This window comes from Lynx rufus, unplaced genomic scaffold (assembly GCF_022079265.1).
Source record: "Lynx rufus isolate CCGP_SWC_20201006 ecotype Redwood Valley unplaced genomic scaffold, mLynRuf1.p SCAF_11, whole genome shotgun sequence".
In the NCBI taxonomy this organism is placed as follows: Eukaryota; Metazoa; Chordata; class Mammalia; order Carnivora; family Felidae; genus Lynx; species Lynx rufus.
In genome coordinates, this window is record NW_025814825.1 from 63,728,705 (window position 1) to 63,749,120 (window position 20,416).

General features: G+C 49.1%; 1 protein-coding gene across 2 annotated transcripts in view; it reads left to right on the forward strand.

Moving 5' to 3' along the window:
* DOCK1 (dedicator of cytokinesis 1) overlaps positions 1–20,416 on the forward strand; it is a 525,941-nt gene that overhangs the window by 132,595 nt on the left and 372,930 nt on the right. For both annotated transcript variants that reach the window (XM_047073604.1, XM_047073605.1), the window contains exon 23: positions 3,246–3,354. In XM_047073604.1, coding sequence (XP_046929560.1) covers positions 3,246–3,354 — 109 coding nt within the window. The remainder of the gene's footprint in view (positions 1–3,245; positions 3,355–20,416) is intronic.

Genomic DNA, 20,416 nt, shown 5'->3' on the forward strand with positions numbered 1-20,416 from the left:
AGAGGGAGACACCGAATCCGAAGCAGGCTCCAGGCTCTGAGCTGTCAGCACAGGGCCCGACACGGGGCTTAAACTCACAGACCGTGAGATCATGACCTGAGCTGAAGTCGGACGCTTAACTGACTGAGCCACCCAGGTGCCCCAACAATATTTTTTAAATTAAGGTATGCACATTTATTTAAGGTATGACGCTGTCGCATATTTAACAGACTGTAATGTAGTGTAAACCTATTTTTCATATGCACTGGGAAACCAAAAACTTAGCTTTGAGTCTCTTTATTTTATTTTATTTTATTGTGGTGGTCCGGAAACTGAACCTGCAGTGTCTTTGAGGTGTAACTGTATCCCTTAATAAATATGGAAACATTCCCTTTATCTTTTGGTTAATATTTATTTGCATGGAATATCTACCTTGCCTCCCTCTTTTTTTTTTTTTTTTTTTTTACTTTTAAACTTTCTGTGTCCTTATATTTAAGGTCTGTGTCTTGCACACAACACATAGCTATAGCTTTATTTCTTATAGTGTGAAAATCCTTTTAACTGAGTAGGTGGTTTATTTACATATGTTGTAATTGAGTAATATGTTGGGTGTATATTTACTGTCTTTTTGTTAACTTTCTCTTTTATCCATCTGTTTTATTATTATTTTTTAAGTTTATTTGTTTTGCAAGAGAGAGAGAGTGGGGGAGGGGCAGAGAGAGAGGGAGACAGGGAATCCCAAGCAGGCACTGCACTAACAGCATGGAGCCTGATGTGGGGCTTGAACTCATGAAACCATGAGATCATGACCTGAACTGAAATCAAGAGTCATCTGCTTAACTGAGCCACCAGCCCCCCCTCTTTTACCCACCTGTTTATGTTCTTCAATTACATATATATTAGACCCCCTTATTAAACCCTGCAATCTCTAGTACGCTTTTCTATATTTTGTCTCTGTGCTTATTTTCATGTTGAGCATCTTCCATTTCACTAATTCTGCCTTTTACTTTGTCTAATTTCAATTTAACCCATATAATGAATTCTTAATTTTGGATATTCTATTTTTAGTTTCAAAGTTTTCATTTGATTCTTTGCTATAGATTAATTTCTGTACTAAACTTTCCCATCTTACCTTCTGTTTGCTCATCTTTCTATTTTTCATATTTCCATCTTTTTACTTTCTTCATTTTTTGTTTTAAAATATGATAATTATATTTATGTTGACATTTTTGCTAGCTAACTGCAATACATATTTTTTAGGTTTATTTATTTTAAGAGAGTGAGCGAGCGAGCACGAGCAGGGAAGGGGCCAGAGAGAATCTCAAACGGGCTCTGTGCTGTGGAGTGTACAGCCCGACATGGGCCTCGATCTCATGAACCGTGAGATCATGACCTGAGCTGAAATCGAGAGTTGGACACTTAATCAACTGAGACACCCAAGTGTCCTGCTAATTGCAATATCTTGACTACCTGTGGTTCTGTTTCTGTTGTCTTCTTCCTTTTTTTTTTTTTTTTTTTTGATTTGGCCATGTGATCTGTTCTTTTGCTATGTTTAGTTAAGCTTTATTTTATTTTTAAAAATTTTTTTTTTTTCAACGTTTATTTATTTTTGACAGAGAGAGACAGAGCATGAACGGGGGAGGGGTAGAGAGAGAGGGAGACACAGAATCGGAAACAGGCTCCAGGCTCTGAGCCATCAGCCCAGAGCCTGACGCGGGGCTCGAACTCACGGACCGCGAGATCGTGACCTGGCTGAAGTCGGACGCTTAACCGACTGCGCCACCCAGGCGCCCCAAGTTAAGCTTTATTTTAAAGTAGCTCAGGATAATGTGCTCTTCTTCCAGACATGATTCCTCCTTTCCCTCTGTAGGCAGAGACAGTGGGAATGACCTTGTACTCTACACATGCTGTACGGGGTCAAGGCTGTGTGTAGCCTTGGTAAATCCTCTGTCTCCATTTGCTTCTGGTTCTTCAGGGTTTTCGGCTGAAGGTCTGCTGGGACATCTGGGACCCTGCCCCCTGGCATTTTCTAGGTCATTGTCATTCATTGTCTTTGGAGGCTAATAAAAACTCTACAGAGGTTTTCGGTGTGGTTTTTAGTCTTCTGCCCCATGCAGCTCTAGGAATTGACAGATGTCCTGTGGACGAGAATGACTACACGCCTGAAGCCTCCCCAAGTGTTTGTACTACTCTCTAAAACATTGCTGTGTTGTTTGGTGGTGTTACCGCTAGCAGAAGTTCACGACTCTATACTTTTGTTTGCCATACACCGTTTAAACAAACTCCTATTGAATAAAATCCTTTGCAAAACCGATACACCAGGTTGCAGTTTCCCATTTTAGACAGAATTTGTTGCTTTCCAATGGAACTCATTTAAATATAAGATTACCTCTAGGGTAATTAATTACCACTTAGTTTACAAAATTTCCCTTTGTACTCAAGTTTTCAGGTATGGTCTACTTTTAATTAGGCAGAAAACTAGTCTATGTTAAGAAAATATCTGCATGGCGACATTTTAAAATGCAGATGCATTGCTTTTTAGTAACACAGCAATTTGAAGTCACTGCTAATCAATGATTTATAGATGAAGCTTATTTATTATTAGTAACGTGTATTTGCATACATGTAGCCAATGTACGTCTTTATTATCCGTTTATTGAATATACTCCACCTCCTAAACATTTTCCCATTACCAGTTCTGTGATGAATGAATTTGTGTAGTGTCATCACTCTGAAATAAAGTAATTTTGAATTTACTATCATAATGCCATTTGCAAATGGTTACGAGATCGGGTTAAATTCAGGAAATTAAATTTATGTTAATTATGGGACATTGTGGGTTTATAAAACACTGGCAGGAAACACGCCGAGATATTACTGGTGTCCTCTCTGTAGGGTAGAATTAAAGCGGAATTTCTCTCTTCCTCCTTCCTCTGTTCCTTCCTCTCTCTTTCTCTCCTTCCCTCCCTATCCGTACATTTCTGTGTGTTTCAGATTGAGAAGATGTCTTACGTTACACTGAAAAAAAAGCGATAAACGGTGTGGTTAAAAACCACCTCGCTCAGCATGGAGACTTGCCTCTCTAGCTGGGTCTTGCAGACGAACCCCGTTTCCGAACTGCCTCCTGTGTTCCCCGGGTGTGGAGGACGTTCCTCCCGTTCTCCCCTGCCGCTCAGGCAGCACCCGTCGAGGCTGTTGGGGCAGGAGCGGACCGTGGGGAGGCCCGGTCTGCCAGGCCCCACAGACTTGTGTGTGCTCCTTTGCAGACTGTACGAAGACAAAGGAGAGGCCGACTTCATGGAGTCCCTGCTACAGCTCTTCCGATCCATCAGCGACATGATGAGGGGCGAGTCGGACCAGACCGTCCGGGTGAAGGTAGGCCCTCGTGTGCAGGAGGACCGGCTGTCCTTAGGGGGCACCCTTAGCCGCAGGGCTCCCTGGGTGGGGCGAGAGCCGGTGCCTGTCCCTCCTGCAGAGCGTGAACAGGAGTAAAGGCCCAGGGGTGGCATCTGTCGTGCGCATAATCCTGCTCCCTGGGCGTTAACATTCTTTTTTTTTCCTTCTTCTTTCGAGGCTGTTAAATACTGTCATTGCTCTCTCTCTGCTCCTCGGCAAGGAGATGTTCTCAATTTCCTTTATGGAAATATGAGGATGCTGAAGAGAGTCATGTTTGCGTGTCACTTGTCAGGATATCTTGGGGGCCAGGAAGAGGTTGTAGATGTCCCAGGCCTCAGTCGGACCGCAAGCCTTGCTGTGGGAATGGGGATACGTCTTCGCCCTACAGCGTGTCTTTTGCTTGCGTAGAAGAGTGAGGAATCCAACGGTCCCAGGTCCCAGGGGCCTCACCGACCACCTTTAATTACTTGTTCTCGCCTTGTTGCCCTTTGGAAGAAAGATGCCTTCACCTCTGGTCTGTGGGACGCTTCTGGTGTGGAGGTGCCGGGAGGCAGAGCACAGGGAGGGTCCGTGGAGGAGCCTCAGGGCCCGCACACTCTTGGGCTCCCCTGTTCTGGCATTTTCCGTGGGGCTGACCTACTGCAGAAGGAGGTGCGGTTTGCAGTTTGCTGCCCAGGCCGATTCCTTCAGAGAACAAGAATCTTCTGGAATAACTCGTGTTTTAGAAAGTGACTTCCCTACTTTGAAGTCTACCATTGAGCCCGGAACAAAGGCGTATGTGCGTCAGATGTGTGTCGCGGGTGCTGTGACCACGGGCACCGGCGCAGCTCGACGTGGATAGAGCCGCAGTGGCCCTGTGATCTCAGACGGGATGCAGCTCTCTGGCCGCGCTGTTGGATTCTTCCATGTAATTTCTTGATCTTTATGTGAATTTGGTATAAAAAGACTAGTGATCTCTAGAGAAAGCGATGTGGTGGGTATTTTGAAGTTTTCGGGGAACTATTTTGGCAACGTGATCTTGCCTAAAGCTTCCTTATTGTTCCAGGGTTAAAATTAGCCATGCGTTCAGTACATTTACTACTACATCCTGTGGCATTTCAGAAAAACAGGTGCGGCTGGCGTAAGAATAGATAAAAATTGCAGAAGTTTGAGCCCAGAAGTCATTTTAGATTTCTAAATGTACTCTTACATTATTAAATTTGATTGGGCTTGACTTTTGTCTGCCCACCTCCCTCTATGTCAAGTTATTTAGTGACTGGAGTCTTGCAAGACCTTCCTCTGGTGGTGGGTGTTTTATTTTAAGACGGGAGCGAAGTCAGTGATGTTCACGCATGGATTCCGCCTTTCCATCTGCGAGACCGGCGACCGAGCTTTATTTGCAGCGTTGACTTCCTCACTGCTAATTTTGTACCTTGTGTTTTTGCACATTAGGTGCTCTCTCTGCATGTGAGATTTAAAGACTTCCATCCCAGGACCCTGGTTTTTGCATTGTTCTGGCTCTTTAGGTTTTGCTCTGTGGAAATGGAAATACAGTTGTGAATCATGTTCTGTAGAGAGGATATGAAGAAGACTATGGCGTTTCATAAGGGTTACGTGTTGTCTCCCAAAGGGTGGCCCTTGGTGGCCGTTTCGATTTTTGAGATGATCTGTGTGCCCTCATCTGTGACTGGGAAGACCACATGTTCTCGTGCCTTCCTGGCATCGTGGGCGGTAAGCTGATGGGATTGGAGGCTGGGGTGGGGGGGCGGGCTGCTTTGTCCGCTGGAGCCTGCACCCTGCAGTCACCTTCTCAGAGCTACAGCTGCCCCCCCTCCCCCATCCACCTTGCAGATTGTAGACTCAGCCCCAGCATTTATGCCTCAAGGAAGAAAGTGTCAAGAAGAGTTTGGGGAGGGGTACGCCTGAGTGGCTCAGGTCATGATCTCACAGTTTGTGGGTTCGAGCCCCACGTCGGGCTCTGTGAGGACAGCTCAGAGCCTGGAGCCTGCTTCGGATTCTGTGTCTCCTTCTCTCTCTGCCCCTCTCCCACTCGCGCTCTGTCTCTCTCTTTCTCTCTCTCTCTCTCTCTCTCTCAAAAATAAATAAACATTAAAAAAATAAAAAAAAAATAGGAGTTTGGGAAAATAAGTAGCTGCCGGATAAATGTGGCATCAGATGTTGTCAACATTCCTGGCTTCCATTTGACTCCGTGACAGACTTTTTACTAGGGGCGTTTCACGTACGCAAGCACACACACAAATTCGAGAATGCTTGGGTATGTTTTGTGTAGTGGGAGAGGCCACTACAGCCAACGTGTGGACTGAACGTCATTCACTTCTCTGCCAGGTGGCCTTGGTTGCCCCCACTTCTCGGTCCTGCTCTGGGGCACCCGTGTGTTTCTGAAGACAGACTCACCTTTGTGCTGCTTTGCTGTCCTTCAGTTAATGCCCCGAACCTTAGGGCTGCTCCCAGGTCCTGAAAAAAATTTTATTATGGTAGTTAACATACCGATGTATAACCTTAACAACTTATTTATTTAGAGAGAGCACGCGTGCATGCACGAGTGGGGAAGGGGAGGGGCAGAGAGAGGGAGAGAGAATCTCTTCTTCTTTTTTTTTAAAGTTTACTTATTTATTTTGAGAGAGTGAGCACGTGGGAGGGGTAGAGAGAGAGGGCGAGAGAGAGAGAATCCCAAACAGGCCGTGCACTGTCAGCACGGAGCCCGACACGGGGCTTGAACCCACCAACCATGAGATCACGACCCGAGCCGAAACCAAGAGTCGGAGGCTTAACCGACTGAGCCACCCAGGTGCCCCCAGAATCTCAAGCAGTCGCTGCCCCGGGCGAAGATCCCGAGGTAGGACTCACGTCTCCCAAACCTGAGATCGTGACCTGAGCCAAAGTTACGAGTCAGATGCTTAACCACCTGAGCCACCAGGTGCCCTCCATCTTAACCGCTGTCAAGGGTTCGGCTGTGTGGCACCAAGTGCATTCACGCGGTGGTGCACCCGCTGCCACCGTCCGTCTCCAGAACTTCATTCTTCTCCCCACAGAGGAGCTCTGTCCCCGGTAAAGCGTGACTCTTGTTCTTTCCCTGCCCCAGCTCCTGGCACCGACCGTCCTGTGTTCTGTCTCTAGAAACGTTTCTATTCCAAGTTCCCCACGCACGTGGAATCACACAGCATTCGTCCCTCTGTGACCGGCTTGTTTCGCCCGGGGAACGTCTTCGGGGTTCATCCTCGGTGTAGCGGCCGTCGGAATTTCCTTCCTTTTTGAGGCGGAACGGTATTCTCTTGACTGTGTATCGGTTTTTGTTTATTTATGCGTCTACCGGTGGACGCTTGGGTTGTTTACACCTTTGGGCCATGGCGAATAACGCTCTGAACGTCAGTTTACAAACAACTGTTCAAGTCTCCGCTCTCCCTTGTTTTGGGCGTGTATCGCATGGGGAAATGCTCGGTCGTATGGTAATACTATGTTTAACTTTCTGAGGAATTACCGTATGCTTTTCCATAGCAACTGTACCATTTTACTAAAAAAAAAAAAAATTGAAATTTGAAGTTCCTCCGTGAATTTACCTTGGCAACTAGTTCTGCCACCCTCTCAAGCTTGAGGCTCGTCGTCACCCCCTTGCCACCACCTCTGTGCAGCAAGTGGCGCCAGTCTGTGTGCTCTGCTGTGAACCCGCCAGGATCTGTCTGGCATCACCTTTCCTTTCTCGCTTGCCATCCTGCTAGCTGAAAGTAACCTACCTGTGCAGGTCTCCCCGCCCCGCCCCTGCCCCTGGGCTTCTGATCAGTCCCTTACCCTTCCTCTCAGTCTAGAATGTTCTGCATGTATATCAGATGGCCCCTTTCACCTCGTCTATAATCATGGCCAGACATTCTCGACACTCAGCAGGTGCTGGTGGGATCCTTGTCTGCCATCGTGCTGCCCTCTTTTTTCTGTCCCACGAGAGGGTCCTTGTGTCCATTGCCAGCGCCCTCCGGTTCTGCTCTCTGCTCTCCCCTGCGCGATCGTGGTCCGCCTGTCTCCCGAGTATGACCCAGTGGCCCTCAGATGCGGCCTCTCCTAGCCCGACACGGCCATGCTCTTCCACGGCCTTGTCTTCCCTTTGCCCACCTTTGCTCTGGTAGCACAGATCTGTGTTCGTTCACGTCCTCAGCTTTTCTTGATCAATTTGTGCAGAAAGCGTCTCAACTCCCTACACCCTCAGTGCGGCACCTGCCCTGTCTTGTTTCCTGACTGTATTTCAGTGTTTTCCTAAAACTCACATCTGGCGACAGCCTTGTTTTTCTCAGAAAGCCGTGATGCTTTCCAGCTGCCCGGAGAAATGGGTCAGCTTCCGGTTCCCGCCATTCAGAAATCTCCATAGCCGATCCCGCCAGCCCTCCTAGCCTTTAATTCTTAGAGACACAAGTAGAGTCCCTCCCGTAGAGAACATCAAACATCTGGACGTTGGGAAATCTCCCCGAATTAATTCCAGTGGTTGATGGAATCTGGAGCGCCACGTGCTGGAATTGCAACAGCTGACATTCATTGATCGCTTTCTGTTCTAAGTGCTTGACATGAATCCTGTTATTAGATGTCTGTGGTTATCCTATTAAATAGGTACGACCATTGGTTTCAGGTTTCAGAGACGGTAACTAACTTGCCCAAGGCCACATGGCTCGTGTGAGGCACAGTGATGACTTAAGTCTGGCTTGCCTGGTTCCAAGAGCCACACTTCTCTTTTTTTTCCATTAAAAAAAATTTTTTTAACGTTTATTTATTTTTCAGAGAGAGAGAGAGAGAACGAGAGAGAACACGAGCAGGGGAGAGGCAGAGAGAGAGGGAGACACAGAATCCAAAGCAGGCTCCGGGCTCCGAGCCATTAGCACAGAGCCCGATGCAGGGCTCGAACCCACAAACTGTTAGATCATGACCGGAGCCAAAGTTGGATGCTCAACCGACTGAGCCACCCAGGCGCCCCCTTTTTTTTTTAATGTTTGTTTATTTTTGAGAGTGGGGGGAGGGGCAGAGAGATGGAGACAGAGGCTCCGGCGTGGGCTCTGCACTGACAGCAGAGAGAACCTGACATGGGGCTTGAACTCATGAACCGTGAGATCATGACCTGAGCCGAAGTCGGATGCTCAACGGACTGAGCCACCCAGGTGCCCCTTAAGAGCCACACTTCTTTTTTTTCCATTTTTAAAAAAAAAAAATTTAATGTTTATTTATTTTTGAGAGAGAGAGAGAGAGAGAACGAATGAGCAGGGGAGGGGCAGAGAGAGAGGAAGACACAGAATCCAAAGTAAGCTCCAGGCTCTGAGCTGTCAGCACAGAGCCCGACGTGGGGCTTGAACTCATGAACTGTGAGATCATGACCTGCGCCGAAGTCAGATGCTCAACGGACTGAGCCACCCAGGTGCCCCTCAAGAGCCATACTTTTCTATTCAGCTCCCCAGGAGGACACTGCTAAGCGCCGGCCATCCAGTGATTTTCAGAAACAGGGCCCATACCTGCCATCCGCAGCAGTGGTCAACAGCTCTGTGTCTGAGGCTTTGAGACTGTAAAGGCATAAACGGCATTTCTGGTGGGCCTTTCCATCCAAGTGGACATATTCTATGGTCACTCGTGAAGCAATTAAAAATACTTTGACTGCATGCCCCCAAATGGGTGTGTCTGCAGGGGAGTAAAGGGAGTTTGATGGGGCTGGTCACGAAGGCTTCTCGGAGGACCGAATCTCGGGCTTGGACCCCCTTTGTTGGCAGTAGGTGGTTCTCTTTCTCGACCCCTCGTGGATTGCGGTGCTGGACTTGGGGCGGTGGGGCCTTGCAATCAGAGTGAGCACAGGAATTGCTGCTTTCCCTGAATTCCAAAAATATTACTAACATATTAGCTGTGTGGGATGATCCTAGAAAAGAATATCCTGCCTCCTCATCATAGTCTGCTTGTGTGTCTGTGGCTGCGAATTCCAGAACTTTCTCTAGAGGGGAACTTTGACCGTGATCCACAGTAAGAAATAGATTTTGGGGGTATGTGTCTCTGAAGCTGAAAAATGTTTCATGAAAAGGTTCTTACCCTTATCCTATGTGCTTCCCTCTGGCATTTTCTATTCTTGTCTGGTACCCTTTAGTCTGTTCTGAATTAATGTATTTCTCTAAAAAAACCCACAAATACACAAAAACCAAATTGCTCGTTGACAAGCACTCAGTTCTTTTCCTGAATGGCTTGCACGTCTCACCCCACATTTGAAAAATGCTGCTTCTCACCATTCTTTAGGTTTCTTCTGGTGTTCCTTCTCTTCGGTTTAGCATGAGAATATGATTCGTTTTCTGTGTGTCTCCCATTGTCTCACAGAGCTGGAGGCCCCCGCAGCTCAGCGACTTTGCCTCACGGTGTGTGGTTTGGAGGGGGGTGAAGAGTAACTGAGTTTGAGGCCCCCAAGCTGAGGTTGGCTCACGGATGTGGGGGGCTTTGTCTTCCTTCCCGGGGCTCCCCCTGGGTACAGGCTTCCTTTTAACCATTCACAGTGTCGTTTCTGTCTGGCCGCTTCTGGAAGGGATTGTGTTGGGAATAAGTTGCGCCGTGATAGCGGTAAATGCCATTTTGGGTGAGTTTTGTCCTCTGAGAAGCTGTTTCGTTTCCTTAAAAACCATATCCTGGCTTGAAATGAGCCGCACTCGCTTGCCGTATGGCTTATCGAAAATTCTTCCTATCAGAAGATTTTGTTGCTTTTTGTCCATTTCTTTAGTTTTAATGTTGATTTATTTATTGAGAGAGAGAGAGAGAGAGAGAGAGAGAGCGAGCATGAGCAGGGGGAGGGGCAGAGAGAGAGAGAATCCCAAGCAGGCCCCACACTGTCAGCACAGAGCCCGACATGGGGCTCGATCTCACAAACTGCAAGGTCATGACCTGAGCCTAAATCACGAGCTGGACACTTAACTGACTGAACCACATGGGTGCTCTGCTTTTTTTCTGTTTCTAAGCTCGCATCTGGGGTCCACACTGCCTGCCACAGATTTGGAAGTTTAGGAAAACGATCGCACGGTATTAGCGATGATGACAAATAAGGATCCGAAGTCATAGGGCTCCCTTGCGGGTGAGGAGACAAGGCTCACAGGTGACTCTTGACCTACCGGGGGCCTCGTTTACAGAAATCGCTGCTGCCCGCTCTGCCCCTGCCTCCGGAGGCCTCCTGTTTTGTGCTTCTTGTGCTGTGTTCGAGATTGCGGAAGGATGTGAAGTCTTAACGGTTCTCTTAAGCCATGCGGGTGTTTATTGTGTCCTTGGCCTCAGTTATAAATGTAACTGTGATCTTGTTAGAAAAATGGAACATGCCAAAACGTTGATTAAGAAAAATAAGACTCGTTTATCATTCGCCTCCCATAGATTAATTACACTGTTCGTGGTTTTGTTTTTATGATGGCGCGCTTTTTCTCCGTGGCATCATCAGATATATATGAGGGTATGTGGTGTATATGATCTGTATATACGTGTATATTCATGTGTATGTATATATACGTGTAGATACATGTACTTTTACAACTTTTATTTTTTTCCATGTATATTTCCCTGTATCCTGTAGTGCTTTTCAAGAACATATTTTTTTTTTTTAATATAATTAATTGTCAAATTGGCTAACATACAGTGTGCACAGTGTGCTTGTGACCTCACGATTACATCATAACTTAAGGACTGGGTTTTCTGTGTTTGGGAACTGAGATTGATCCTAGCTCTCGTCTCCAATTACGGTGGTTTAGGAAGCCTCTGTGGCCGGCGCTCTCTGGGCCGCAAAGCCCTTGTTCCCCCTGGTTTGCTGGGAGGCAGCCAGATTTCCACATGCTGCCGAGTCCTATGAAAGCCGTCCCCAGAGCCGTGCGGACGCGCCCCCAGATTACGAGTGTGTGCGCCTCTGGTCTGCATGGTTGTGTTCAGTGTGCTTCCACCTTACTGCCCACCTGGTGGGGCCCAGCCTCTCAAGTTCAGAGCTGTGTGGCCGAAGAGCCATTCCGTCCTGAGACGCCACCTGCTCCCGTGGCGTCTCTTGGTCGTGGGTTAGTGGCCGCGTCAGGCAAGGAGGTGAGAGCTGTGTCGTCCTCCTCCTTTGCCCTGGACGGTTCTGGGTCCCGAGGGAACCAGCCAGGGAGATGAGGCTGGAGATGGGGCACCAACAACAAACAGTTAAACGGTTTCTTGCTCTGTTTTGAGGTCGAGGGGCGGTCGCGGATCGTGTTAACTAATCCCATCGATGCATGTTAGGGCTTCGCTTGTCTGTCTCTCATCACCCATGTGGACACGGAGGGGGCGGTTTGAATGGCCACCTTCCAGGTCATGTTGGGGGAAACCCTGTTGAACCAGAACACCCGCCGCTGAGGGTCTGAGGCTCAGGAGAAGCCGGCATGAAGGGAAGAGCTGTACCTGATTGAGAATCAGTGACAGGCAGGCCTTCCAGAGTGTTCTCCTGCTGACCCGAGAGGAGAGGGGGGGCCCAGACGCAGGAGCTGCGGGGACAAGCCACGGCTGGAAGCGGCGTCAGCCTCCCAGGGCTGATGTACCAACGTGCCGCGAACGTGGCCTCTTAATAAGAACCTTATTCTCTCACAGCTCCTCCTGGTGCTTGTCTGAGTCTGGGCAGCTGTCATGGAGTATTCTAGACTGGTTTCCCCCTGACGGGGTGGAGAGAAGATTTCTCTCCGGTGATTCTTATCAGGGCACTAATCCCGTCACGGGGCTCCACCCTTATGGCCACATCTCATCTTAACCACCTCCCCGAAGTCCCAGCTCCTGATACCATTGCACTGGGGTGCAAGGTTTAGACATAGGAATGTGGGGCAGGGCGGGGGGACACAAACACTCAGACATAACAGTGCTCTAAGAGAGAGCCCGAGGTGTGCCCTTCTCCCAGCTCTTCGGTGGCTGGCAGCGGCTGTCGGTCCCTGGCTTGTAGACCCATCACCCCCGTCTCTTGTTTCCCTCTTCACACCATGTTCCCCTATGTGTCTGAGGTTTTGAGTCTCTTTTCTTCTTCTAGGGACACCAGGCCTCTTGAATTTAGGGCCTACCCTATTTCTGCATGACCTTGTGTTAACTTGAGTCTGTCTGCAAAGACTATTTCTTTTTTTTTAAAAAAAAATTTTTTTTTCAACATTTTTTATTTATTTTTGGGACAGAGAGACAGAGCATGAACGGGGGAGGGGCAGAGAGAGAGGGAGACACAGAATCGGAAACAGGCTCCAGGCTCCGAGCCGTCAGCCCAGAGCCCGACGCGGGGCTCGAACTCACGGACCGCGAGATCGTGACCTGGCTGAAGTCGGACGCTTAACCGACTGCGCCACCCAGGCGCCCCTGCAAAGACTATTTCTAAGATAAGGTCACTTTCACAGGTACTAGGGGTGAAGATTGGAACAGATCTTCTTCTGGGACGCAGTTCAACCTACAGTGGCAGTCCGCGTGGACTCCACGTGGGTGAGGAAGGGCCGGGGCGGGGCGGCAGGGTGGGGCAGGGCACCCGGCGTCAGGAGCCCAGACCTCAGTGTGCGCACACAGATCACCTGGAGGTCTTGTTAAAAGGCAGATTCTCACTCGGTAATTCTGGGGAGGGGACCCAAGGTTTCTCGTGTCTAATCAGTGCCCACTTAATGCTAATGGTCTTGATCCCTGGGTTAACACTTGGAATGGGAAGCGGCCAGGGCTCACCTAGTGTAGAGAACGTTCTGGCTGCTGTGTCAGCACCAGCAGGAGGGAGGAGGGCATGGGGGTCCAGGCTCGGGCAGGTTTCTCTTCAGGGCTGGCTCCATCCGGGTTCCCAGCCCCCAGGTGCCTGGCGTTCTGGGCTATTCTGATTTCCCAAGTTTTCCTGATAATGCAGAAGACGAGACACTTGGAAGTGAAGTCATGACTCACATCAACAAAGAAGAAACAGCCAAAACAGAACCACAGGAAGGTGAAGAAAATATTTTATGACTTGCGCTTAGTAAGCCTTTAGCTCCGAGTGCTTCCGATTTCCTCACACAGCTTTCTGGCCTGTGGTTTCCAGACTCTGCAGAGAGTTCCACCGTCTGGCTGAGGGACTTGAACGTATCAGACCCCACGCTTCCAGCTTCTACCAGACTGATAGTTTGGAGAGCAGTTGCCCAGCCCTGGGTTTCTGGATCTCTCTTCTGGCCACAGTGCCTTTCAGGGGGGCTCCACAGTCCTCTTGGCTGCTTCCCCAGGATGCGTGAGGTACTACCCATGTGCTCAAGACGTGAAATGAAGCTGCCTGTCTGGATACGCTTGCTGCCTTGACCGCCTCCCCCCGCCCACCGGAACCATACAGCCCACCACGGCAGTGGCAGAAATGAAAGTCCTTGCTGTCGCCGTTCTCCTCCAGGAAACCAACCGTCTGTGTTGGTTTTCCACCAGTTAGGGTGCTTGGGCATGAGTATTTTTATGGTCCATCATAGATACCGTTTGGTTTGCTGCTTCTTTGTCATTCGATCACAAGCACCTTTCCATATCAGTGAGCAGTCATAATTGTAATTGTGATGGCTGTGTGCCCATTCAGAACGTGCCCCTGAATTGATGTGCATTCATTTACTTAATCAAGTGATTTTTCATCATATTAATTTTTTCCATTGTTGAATATTACGAGTTTGCTTTTAGCATTTTAAGCCTGCAGTGAATGATTTCATTGATTAGTTGGTGGCATTTGTCTTTTTACAATTCCGTGGTAGGCTTCCTTCGTGCAGATTATCCCCATGTTCGTACCTGGGTCAGAAGACAAGGCTTTAATTTGGGATTGCAGAGGAGCGCCTGGGTGGCTCAGCCGATTAAGCGTCCGGCTTCGGCTCAGGTCGTGATCTCACGATTCGTGTGTTCAAGCCCTGCATCTGGCTCTGTGCTGACAGCTTGGAGCCTGGAGCCTGCTTCGGATTCTGTGTCTCCCTCTCTCTCAGCTCCTCCTCCGCTCACACTCTCCCTCTCTCTATCAAAAATAAATAAACCTTAAAAAAATTTAATTTTGGATTGCAGAATTCCAGGTGTTTCCCAGCCATCTCCTCCGTCCTGCCCTCTGTCATGATGCTCACTGGGGGAAAGAACTCCTTTGAATTTGTGGCTCTCGTGATTTCCTTCTCTCTGCCCCTGACCTTGGCCTTCAAACGTCTCTCCCCTGAGCTCCCCTCCCACGTGTGTGCCCTCTGCCTCTGGTCCCCCCACCCTCCACCAATGGGCAAGGTGTCATCCAGCCTCTTCCCTCCATCACGGTTGGGGTTTATTCAGTGTTCCTAGGAGCGTGAGCAGGCCTCATACACAGGTTTATGGCTTGCACCTCATCCTTCATTTATTTGGTCATTCATTTTTATTATTTATTTATTTGTTTATTCACTTATTTTAGAGAGAGAGAGTGTGTGAGTGGGGTAAGGGACCGAGAGAGAGAGAATCTTTAAAAAAATTTTTTTTAATGTTTATTTATTTTTGAGAGAGAGAGAGGGAGAGGAGTGAGTGAGTGAGGGGCAGAGAGAGGGAGACACAGAATCCGAAGTAGACTCCAGGCTCTGAGCTGTCAGCACAGAGGCCAACGTGGGGCTCGAACTCTTGAACCTTGAGATCGTGACCTGAGCTGAAGTCAGATGCTTAACCGACTGAGCCACCCAGGCGCCCCGAGAGAGAGACCATCTTAAGCAGGCTCCATAGTCGGTGTGGAGCCTGACGCGGGACTTAATCCCACAACCCTGGGATCATGACCTGAGCTGAAATCAAGAGCCAGACAGATGCTCAACCAAGGGAACCACCCAGGCACCCCAGGGTCATTTACTTTTAAAATGCGTTGAATATGTTCATTCTGTGTGCCAGGCATTGGGTACAAATAACATCGAAGTGGCTTTAATTCTCATGGTGATTGCATTTAAGAGGGAGCTGGAAATTAACCCAATAACTAAACCCATCCATATTTAGTTATAGATTATAATACTTGATTTTAAGCACATCAAAGACCTAATTCCCTAATTTTAGATTATAATGAGTCCTTTTAAGGAAATGTAAGGGATAGGATGACCAGGTATATCGGGGGTGTGGGGGATTGGAAGTAGTTTGGGGGTTCAAGGAAGGTTCCAAGGAAGAGCTGGTTAAAGGAGGTGGGAGAGTTCCAGGTCGAGGCAGCAGACAGGAAGGTATGTGTTGCTCTCATGAAATTCGAGATGATCCGTGGCCGTGGCTGGACAGAGCGGTGAGGAGAAGGTCAGGACTGCAGGGAGAGAATGGAAGGGTGCACCTGGACGCCTGTGCACCTCTTAAGGATCCAGAAGGCCACACGGTCAAGTTATTTGGGAAGGGCCCGGTCAGGTCAGACTTGGCTTTTCAGTGGGTCACTTGGGCTGCTGCCTGCAGGATAAATTAGAGCAGCTGAGAGAGGAGATAGCGGGGTGAAAGGCTGTCATGGAATCCAGGTGAGAGACCGCGGTGCTGGGGCCCGAGCACAGTTCTCCAGCTAGGCACTATGGACGGCATCCGGGGCCGAAAACTCTCGGTCCCGGGTGGCTGTCTTGTGCAACGTAAGACGTGTAGCAGCATCCCCAGCATCTACGCACGGGATACCTGCCCTAGCGTGGACAGCCAGCCGCGTCTCCAGCCAGCTCCTGGGGTTGGGAGGGCAGAGTTACCCCTGGGTGAGAACCGTGTGGCCGCAGTCCTGGTGAAGAGGTTGCAGTAGCAAATGGAGACGTTCCGGTACAGTCTGCAGGCTGTGGTGGGAGACCTGATGTGCGAGGTGAGGACGAGGAAGGGAGGTGTCATCGTCGCCTCCCAAATCTTTGGCCCAAGGCCATGCGTGATGGAGAAGCGTGAAGCAGCAGGTGGAGGCTGTGCAAAGTGTGGGCTTTGGGGGCGGGGTTCTCCCGAGGCCCTGCTGGGAAGTTACCGCTTTCCGGGAATTGCTGTGCTCGTGACTCTGCTCCCTCCGTCACGGGAAGCCTGGCTCTGTGCAGCCGTCGTGTGCTGATACGTCCTCATTTACTTCCTGTGGCGTGTTCTGGATGTCCTCTGCATGTGCGTCCACCTGCTTCCGGCTGCACTGCTGTCTTTCAGGTCTGGCTTCTCCTATCCTTTCCTCTTTGGACAGCATCCTGTTTCTGCCCATCGTCCGCTGTCTGCTTAGCGGTGCCATTGGTCCTTCGGCTGTGGGCGTTTGTGCAGATGCCGGATGCTTGGTTCCGTAACACCGTGGACGGAAATACCGAGCCCAGACTCCCATATGGTTTGGAGAGAATTCATCTGCTGCTTCTGTCCAGCCGGATCGTGGAGCGTGAAATAACCCTAATCCCTCGTATGCGTGTGGCGCTCTTACGTGTCAAATCCTTTGGATACACGCCGTCTCTCTGATCCTCCTCGCGGACACCGTGGTGTCCATTAGAAGTAATCTTGGAAAGGCTCTCTAAAGGGATGGGCGGAGAACATAATCATGTAGAAAGTCCGCATTTTGATGGCTGCATTGTTGACGGAAACGTTTACATCCCACATCCACTGGTTCTTCTCCGGGATCTCTCAGTTTCCGCTGTCCTGTGGGGCCCCTTTCCAGCTTGCGCGCAACTGACTTGTGGAATGGTATTTCTAAAATTTTTTTTTTTTTCAACGTTTATTTATTTTTGGGACAGAGAGAGACAGAGCATGAACGGGGGAGGGGCAGAGAGAGAGGGAGACACAGAATCGGAAACAGGCTCCAGGCTCTGAGCCATCAGCCCAGAGCCCGACGCGGGGCTCGAACCCACGGACCGCGAGATCGTGACCTGGCTGAAGTCGGACGCTTAACCGACTGCGCCACCCAGGCGCCCCTGGAATGGTATTTCTAAATGCGTTTGCTGTAGGTTTTTGTAGATTCGTTTCTGTATTTCGTGTTTCTGTGGAGCAAGGCCTCTTTTCAACGTTTATTTATTTTTGGGACAGAGAGAGACAGAGCATGAACAGGGGAGGGGCAGAGAGAGAGGGAGACACAGAATCAGAAACAGGCTCCAGGCTCTGAGCCATCAGCCCAGAGCCCGACGCGGGGCTCGAACTCACGGACCGCGAGATCGTGACCTGGCTGAAGTCGGACGCTTAACCGACTGCGCCACCCAGGCGCCCCAGCAAGGCCTCTTTTGATGGCAAATCGCGTCAGTCTCCAACAGGAGATAAATACATGGGAAGATACTCCAGCAGATGGAAAAAAGGATTCAATAATGTGAAGATGTCAGTGCTTCCCAACTTGAGGGATAGATTCAGTGTAGTCTAAGTCAAAATCTCCGTACATGTCTCTACGGGTATTGACAGCCGATTCTGAAGTTGGTGTGGAAAGCCCAGTGTGGAGGGAGAAGTCAGGCACGACGCTACAGGAAGACGCCAGGTCTTACTGTAAAGCTGCAGTAATCTCGTTGCATGTGCCCAACTCCGATTCGGTCCAGGAGGCAGGAAGAGAATTGATTCATGGAGCTAGGGCGTCCGAGGCATTAGACAGGCATGACCATGACCAGGGCTTAGAAGATACCCTCCTCAGCTCAGTCGTCTGTCTCTCTCTGTTCGAGGGGAGAATGGCCACCAGTAGCCAGAGGCTTGTGTTTTCTTACTCTTTATATTCCTAGAGGACACAGGGGGACCGTTTCTCTTTTTGTGTGCGTAACAACCCTCAGAATGAACCCTTGTCAAGCTTTTTGGTGTACGAGAGTGACCATCCCTGAAAGGGAATGACGTGGGGGGCGTTGGAAAGAGAGAGCGCAGCTTTGTGGTGCAGAGAGTGTGGAGAGAGAGCCAGAAGGAGGGCCCGCGTAACGTTTGTTAGCGTAGCTGAAGCCGCTGCCCGTTCGTGACTTTGGGACATGGTCCCTGTGGCACATTTCTGGACTTGTCTGCTGGCTGATGGAAAGGGGTGGTTAAATCCTTCATTTAGGATTGGTGTTCCAGCCGGCATGCCACCTAGCCCAAGCTGAGGCCCAAGAAGAAACCAGACCTTAAGTAGGCCCAGGAAGAATCATACTGAGGAACATGCCGGCAGGTACTGTCGCATAAGCAAGTGTGAAAAAGGAATATGTCCTACGTGCACTTAAAAGAATCCTCAGGTCTATTATAGAGAATAATGAAAAATTTCATTAAAACCATTGTACAGAACTTTATGGCAGAGTAAATTATTTTTGTGCGTGTACTGATGGAATCACGGACTTTCCGTGGAGCCAGCTTTCAAAAGCATCCGTGTAGTTAACTCTGGGGAATCGGAGAGCTGGGGAGTGGGAAAGTCACATCCAGAGTTTTCTCAGTAATGTATCTATGAACCGAGTGGTCCTGTGGGGGAGGGTCAGCCTGTAGTTCTCCATCCCTCGGCCCGTTGCTTTTCCCGTGACATCCTGAGTCAGATAATAAGTTTGTACATTACACCGGCTTTATTTAGAATTCTGCGCCAGGCAGTATAATTTTGATGAGAAGCTGAGCAGTATTATTCTCTATGAACTGTGAATGTGACACTTTTATAATTCAAGCAGAATTATTTTTCCCTTGGGAAATCCTATGCATCCAATATGGTGCATTGAATTAGGGAAGAGGTAAAGGGGGAACAAAGCTATAAAAGGTGTATCTTATTAAAACAAAGCAGGTTTTATTCTTGCCTGTGTAACCTTTAGACACAGTGATTGATTCTTAGGCCCTAATTTTGTTTTTAGCATAAATTGTCTTCTCTCCAGTTGTAACGACTGAGGAAGAACGAGGTCCTCATCGTCTGGTTGGGTCAAAACATAACAAAAGCGGGATTAAATTGCGAAGAGGATATTTCCATAGCACTTCAGATCATTGTGACCTTCTGCATTCTGCGTGGTCAGCACTCAAGGTGAGACGCCAAGTTGCTGCGTCTGAGAAAAGAGGTGTCGGCCAAGTCCTCTCGTTGTTTTCCTTGTAAAGAAAAGGATCAAGGATCCTTGTAGAGGATCAAGAAAATACTCTCGCTCCTGCCGTTTGTCAGTCCCGTCTTCTTCCGATAGTTCCCGGGTGGGCCACCACACCGTTGATACGGTGCCCTCGGTGCGTCCTTCCGAGGAGCGGCTCTGTGGATCTGTTCCCCCAGAAGACACCTTGCTGATTTACTCGGTCTACCAGTGGGCCCGTTCTCCTTTCTGCTGCCGTGGTTTTTCCAGGTCCACGCAGCGGACGTGATGACACACGGCTGGCTCAGCAGCACGGAGGTTTGCTCCCAGGTTACACGACTCCTTGACCTTTCCCCTTTGCGTGTATCTTAGTATGTGTCAGCCACTTAGCGTCCCACCTTCCCGCTGCGGCCACAGGTACCCTCGGGGCGGTTGGTGGCCTTGTGTGGTAGTGAGCTGGGTGGGTGCCGAGTGTTCTTTGTCATTTCTTATTAAAACTTGGCCTGAGCCAGCAAAAACGGGGGGAGGACTGTTTTCAAGTGAGATTTCCATTTCTTTATTTTGAGTGCTTCTCAAAGACAGGTGACAGAGAAGAATAAAGTACAGTTAAAAAAAGCCCACGTAAATCTACCACTCAGACATTACTTTCTGTCAGCGCGTTGATTATGAGCGATGCTGTATGGATTGTATGTGTGTTTTTATTTATTTATTTGTAACATTTTTCTTAAATGTTTATTTATGTTTTTGAGTGAGGCAGCGTGAGCGGGGAAGGAACAGAGAGAGAGGGAGACACAGAATCCGAAGCAGGCTCCAGGTCCGACCTGTCGGCACAGAGCCCGACGTGGGGCTCGAACTCACGAACCGCGAGATCATGACCTGAGCTGAAGTCAGATACTTAACCAACTGAGCCGCCCCAGGCACCCCTATATGTGTTTTAAAATGAGCCAGTGATAAATACATGGCAGGTGTTGTCCTGTCCTCGGTTTCCCCATGCCATGTGTGTGACCATCTTTCCATGTGCATAGGTGATGCCTCCTTACTGACACAGAGAAACTTGCTGTTGGGTGAAATCAGCATCCAATGAAATGATCAGTTGAGAGCTCCTTGACATCCATTGACACCAAAAGCTCAACCAAACCAATCACAGAGATACATTAAGGAGAAACAATCAGAAAGCAGGGGTCATGGTGTCAGCCTCAGTGGGAACGTTGGAATTCAAG